Source organism: Octopus sinensis, linkage group LG6 (assembly GCF_006345805.1).
Source record: "Octopus sinensis linkage group LG6, ASM634580v1, whole genome shotgun sequence".
In the NCBI taxonomy this organism is placed as follows: Eukaryota; Metazoa; Mollusca; class Cephalopoda; order Octopoda; family Octopodidae; genus Octopus; species Octopus sinensis.
The window spans coordinates 100,700,059-100,705,116 of record NC_043002.1 but is presented as its reverse complement, the minus strand read 5'-3'; the positions used below and the strand labels follow the sequence as shown (position 1 = coordinate 100,705,116).

The window sequence follows — 5,058 nt, the reverse complement described above, 5'->3', positions numbered from 1 at the left end:
AACGTTATGTAAGCAATTCTCCGATAGACGTGATTTTAATACAATATTTATGTGTATATATATATATGTGTGTGTGTGTGTGTGTGTTTAAGTGAAACCTTCTCTAAGCGTTGCTTGATTAATACGATGTATATATACAATATTGATATTCACTCCCAGCGATATGGGTTTGGTGACGATATCAAATATAAATGAAAAGTGGTTTGGTTGAGACAGTTTATATTGTAAATACAAAATACAAACTCCCGTTAAAACTTCAGTTCTTTACGTCAATATGCAGTGTAGAAAAATTTTCCAAAGTAAAAAAAAAAATTGTTCCTCCATGATTATATATATGATTAAAACATATTTCAGTAAGATGTGGGTTAAGAAAATATACGTTGTAAATCTTAATTTCTGATCAAAATTGATTTGATTATGATGTATGATGAGTAATATTTGGTAAGTAGAGATTGACAAGATACTCCATAATGATTCAAAACTTGTGTCAGATATTGATTTGATGGTCTGTGAAATATGTTGTAGATTGATGAGTTTCGTTTAAAGAATCTCTGGCATCATTTAAAGTAGCAGGAATGTTAGGTCATTGGTGAATATTTTGAGCTTTTTCATATAAACAAGATGGTGGCTCGGATTAAAAGACTGTGCTTCTCATATTTTGAGTTTAAAGTTTTCTATTACTGTATTTATTTATATATTCCTTTGTTCTTCTTCTTCTTCCTTGTGCAACAGTCGTAAACACTTAAGAGCTATTGAATGTAGACCTTTTCTGTTCCTTTTTTTTTCTTTCTATAAAGTTATGATAGAATAATAATAACATAATACAAAAAGTAAAATGCCATTTGTTAGATTGCATAGTATGCTGTGTGGAGACGAAGTATGTTTTGAATGATTGCAACGAACAGGATGTTCAGCGTTGCACAATCAAAGTGACATAAAAATAGGGAATTTCAATACATACACATATATATATATATATATATATATATATATATATATATATATATATATACATAATATATATACATAATATATATACATATATATACACACACATATATATATAATATATATATATATATGATGTGTATTTACATTACATGTACAATACACAGGGAGACTGAGATTTATATAAAACTTCTGTAAAACTTACTTCCAGCCATTCATGCATACATTTACGCATAGTTAACATGTATGCACTGAATCACGCTTACATATACATACAATCTATGCTTACATTTACATTTGTAATATGCAGCTAGCATTTTGGTCAGATATATCCCATGCTTCATATAAATAACTCGTGTTTTATCGTTCAATGTCATTCACTTCGTTCTCATCCTAAGACGACAAACATCACGTATTTCCACAAATAAAAGAATTTTTCGTTCATTTTATTTCCTTGATTATGGATATGTTTCTTCCTTCGAATCGTGTTGTTACACATTTAAATACTCCCGTTCCTCTACCTTTTACAACATCCTTTACAAAAGCAATTGGCTGCTGCGCGGGGGATCTCTTGCCGGAAGTTGACATTCAGGAAGCTGTACACAATTGGATTGATGGCATTATTGAGAAAATAGGATTTCAAGCAAAATTTATAGATTAACTCAGCGGTGGGGTTTAGACTCGATTCAAATTCTTTCCAAACATTCCGAACAACCATCGCAATCAGAAACGGTAGGTAACTGACGACGAAAATGACGGACACTGCAAACAAAATCACTGTTGTTCGTCCGACGCGTATTTGTTGGCCTTGTCGGGGGACTTTGATCACGGCTGCCGAATATTTCCTTTGTTTGTTGTTTTCGGGGGTTTCGTCTGATAAGTCGACAACGCTAGGTTCTTCGGAATCGCGTTGGGAAGGGCAAATGGGTTGCTGGGTAGATTTCGTGTGAATCTGCAGATCTTTGCGCTTGCGCACTTCCAAGGACAGGCGGACGTACAGGCCAAAGATAAGAGCAGTGCAAATGATGAACAAGAGGAACAAGAAACCGTAATAAGTAGTCGGGTATTTTTTGTCAATGCTGTCGTCAGTGGAGCAATCTGAGCCGTATATACCGGGTACGACTTCTACCCGTTTTTTGCCGAATATGACAAAAGAAGGCCAGGATAAAAGTACCCCAATGAAGAGTGCAACAACACAAAGCAATTTCGTTTTGCGAAGGCTGTACTGTAAGCCGACCTTACATATTCGATAGTATCGATCAAAAGCCACTTCTAGTAATACAATGGCGGAACTAATCGTCGTCACACTCAATGTGAAGCGAAGCAGACGACATGCGAAAGGAGCGTCGAACAGATACGGGTTACACAGATCTGCAATCTCTGTCGGGATGCCAAAAAAGCAACCGAAAAGATCTAAAATCGATAAAGTAAGGATAAAGAAATGAGAAGAAGTTTTGCGTTTTTTCTGGCTGTACACCATCAAAACGATGATATTACCGATAGTGCCCATTAGAAATAGCAAACCCATGAACACTATTACGGGAAGATAAAGTTCAAATTTTTCCGTATTTTTAATTTCAAGAATACATTGCTCGCTACAATTGAAATCCATTGTTTATTTCGGTTGGAAGATACGCGTCTTTAAAATGTTCTGGTAATGATATTTGCCAAGATGCAAATTCTTTGAGAGGATGATACACAATATCTTCTTCTTTTTTTCTCCGCCGGTTACGACGACGAGGGTCCCAGCTGATACGATCAACGGAACAGCTTGCTCGTGAAATTAACGTGCAAATGGCTGAGCATTCCACAGACACGTGTACCCTTAACGTAGTTCTCGGGATAATCAGCGGACACAGAGAGTGACAAGGCTGACCCTTTGAAATACAAGTACAACTCATTTTTGCCAGCTGAGTGGACTGGAGCAACGTGAAATAAAGTGTCTTGCTCAAGGACACAACGCGTCGCCGGGAATCGAACTCACAACCTTACGATCATGAGCCGAATGCCCTAACCACTAAGCCACGCGCCCTCACACACAATATCTAGTGTAGCACACAAAACATCGTCATGACAAGATCACGCGTTAAGACTTCGCAAGGAAGTTCTGCTGGAGATAAGCCTTTCGAATGATGATGTTGGTGGTGATGATGAGTATATTCAAAAATTATTTTGGATAAAGATATTTTGCTTGTTGTTTGTCCACTGCTGAGTAATATGAAGTAATGTTCCCTCGGTCAGTAACCACATAGACCTGCAATAGAAAACAGAAAATATATATGAAACAGAATATGAGCGAACAAGGCGGAAAAAAATAGTACTCGATTACCAAAGATAGAATTAAATAGCATTTTAATGTAATTGAAAAGATTTCACGAATTGTTACTCAGACTTTCCCGTGACCGATGAACCGACCGATCTTCAATAAAATACCATACTGGTATAGTGGTATGTATCCCTGCCTGTCACGTGGGAGATCGGGTTTCGATTCCCTGCCGGTGGGGTACATTTTCTATAGGCGCAGGCCATGTGTTTCCTTCCCAAACACATGGTTCTGGGTTCAATTCCATTGCGTGACGCCTTGGGTTTGGTATCCGGAAACTGGAAGTAGTCCGTTGTATGTGTATATATATATATATAATATGACAAAAGAAGGCCAGTATATATATATATATATATATATATAGATATATATATATATATACTCTCTTTACTCTTTTACTCTTTTACTTGTTTCAGTCATTTGACTGCGGCCATACTAGAGCACCGCCTTTAGTCGAGCAAATCGATCCCGGGACTTATTCTTTGTAAGCCCAGTACTTATTCTATCGGTCTCTTTTGCCGAACCGCTAGTTGACGGGGACGTAAACACACCAGCATCGGTTGTCAAGCAATGCTAGGGGGACAAACACAAACACACAAATACACACACACACACACACACACATATATATATATATATATATATATATATATAATATATATATATATATATATATATATATATATATAATATATATATATAATATATATATATATATATAATATATATATATATATATGTATGTATTTGTGTATGTATATATATGTATATATACGTGTGTGTATGTGTATTTGTATTTCTTTGCTTGTGACTGTAGTCCCCCCTCCCCACCACATACATTAGCAAAGTCAAGCTTGCTTCCAGTTAAAGCAACTACTATTCTTAGTAGTATCATAAGTTATGAAATATAGAGCAAACGTAGGAGAAATTACAATAAACACAAGTTTATACTATGAGTTCCTACGACGTTTCACAATTATAATCGCTTGAAACCCTACATTCGATGTTTCAAGGCTATTCGGATGCTTAACGGTTCTTCAGAGAGCACTTTATTGCTTTGTGTTATGGAAGCAACCGTCGGTTACAACGACGAGGGTTCCGGTTGATCCGAATCAACGGAACAGCCTGCTCGTGAAATTAACGTGTAAGTGGCTGAGCACTCCACAGACACGTGTACCCTTAACGTAGTTCTCGGGGATATTCAGCGTGACACAGAGAGTGACAAGGCCGGCCTCTTGAAATACAGGTACAACAGAAACAGGAAGTAAGAGTGAGAGAAAGTTGTGGTGAAAGAGTACAGCAGGGATCACCACCATACCCTGCCGGAGCCTCGTGGAGCTTTTAGGTGTTTTCGCTCAATAAACACTCGCAACGCCCGGTCTGGGAATCGAAACCGCGATCTTATGACCGCGAGTCCGCTGCCCTAACCACTGGGCCATTGCGCCTCCATGCTTTGTGTTATAAAGAAATAATGTCAGTACATATTCAAAAAATGTCAGTAAATATTCAAACAGACAGACAGACGGACGGACGGATGGATAGATGGATGGTTGGTTGGATGGATGGATGGATGGATGGATAGATAGATAGATAGATAGATAGATAGATAGATAGATAGATAGATATATAGATAGATAGACAAAAAGAAAGTTACATAGATAGATAGACAGAATTAGTGTCGGAGAGATATTGTTTAATTCTTTAATATGGAAAAAGTTCCACAGAACACCACTCTTTGCCAATCTATTTTTTATTTGGGCGTGAACTTCCTGGTTGTGCTTTCTCTC

General features: G+C 37.1%; 1 protein-coding gene across 2 annotated transcripts; it reads right to left on the bottom strand.

Moving 5' to 3' along the window:
* Positions 1-697: 697 nt before the first annotated feature.
* On the bottom strand, positions 698-3,196 carry LOC115213029 (orexin receptor type 2-like). 2 transcript variants are annotated; one of them, XM_029781934.2, is made up of 2 exons: positions 2,987-3,196; positions 698-2,653 (listed from the first exon to the last, which is right to left on the bottom strand). In XM_029781934.2, the coding sequence occupies exon 2, from the start codon at positions 2,558-2,560 to the stop codon at positions 1,466-1,468; it is 1,095 nt and encodes a 364-aa protein (XP_029637794.1). In that variant the 5' UTR covers positions 2,561-2,653; positions 2,987-3,196; the 3' UTR covers positions 698-1,465. The 2 variants fall into 2 exon arrangements, with proteins under 2 accessions (XP_029637794.1, XP_036360082.1); XM_036504189.1 differs by having other exon boundaries at positions 2,994-3,196.
* Between the last annotated feature and the right edge of the window lie 1,862 nt (positions 3,197-5,058).

Bases quoted from the DNA above. Each gene is read 5' to 3' on its own strand.
- LOC115213029 (XM_029781934.2), bottom strand. From the start codon at position 2,560: ATGGATTTCAATTGTAGCGAGCAATGTATTCTTGAAATTAAAAATACG.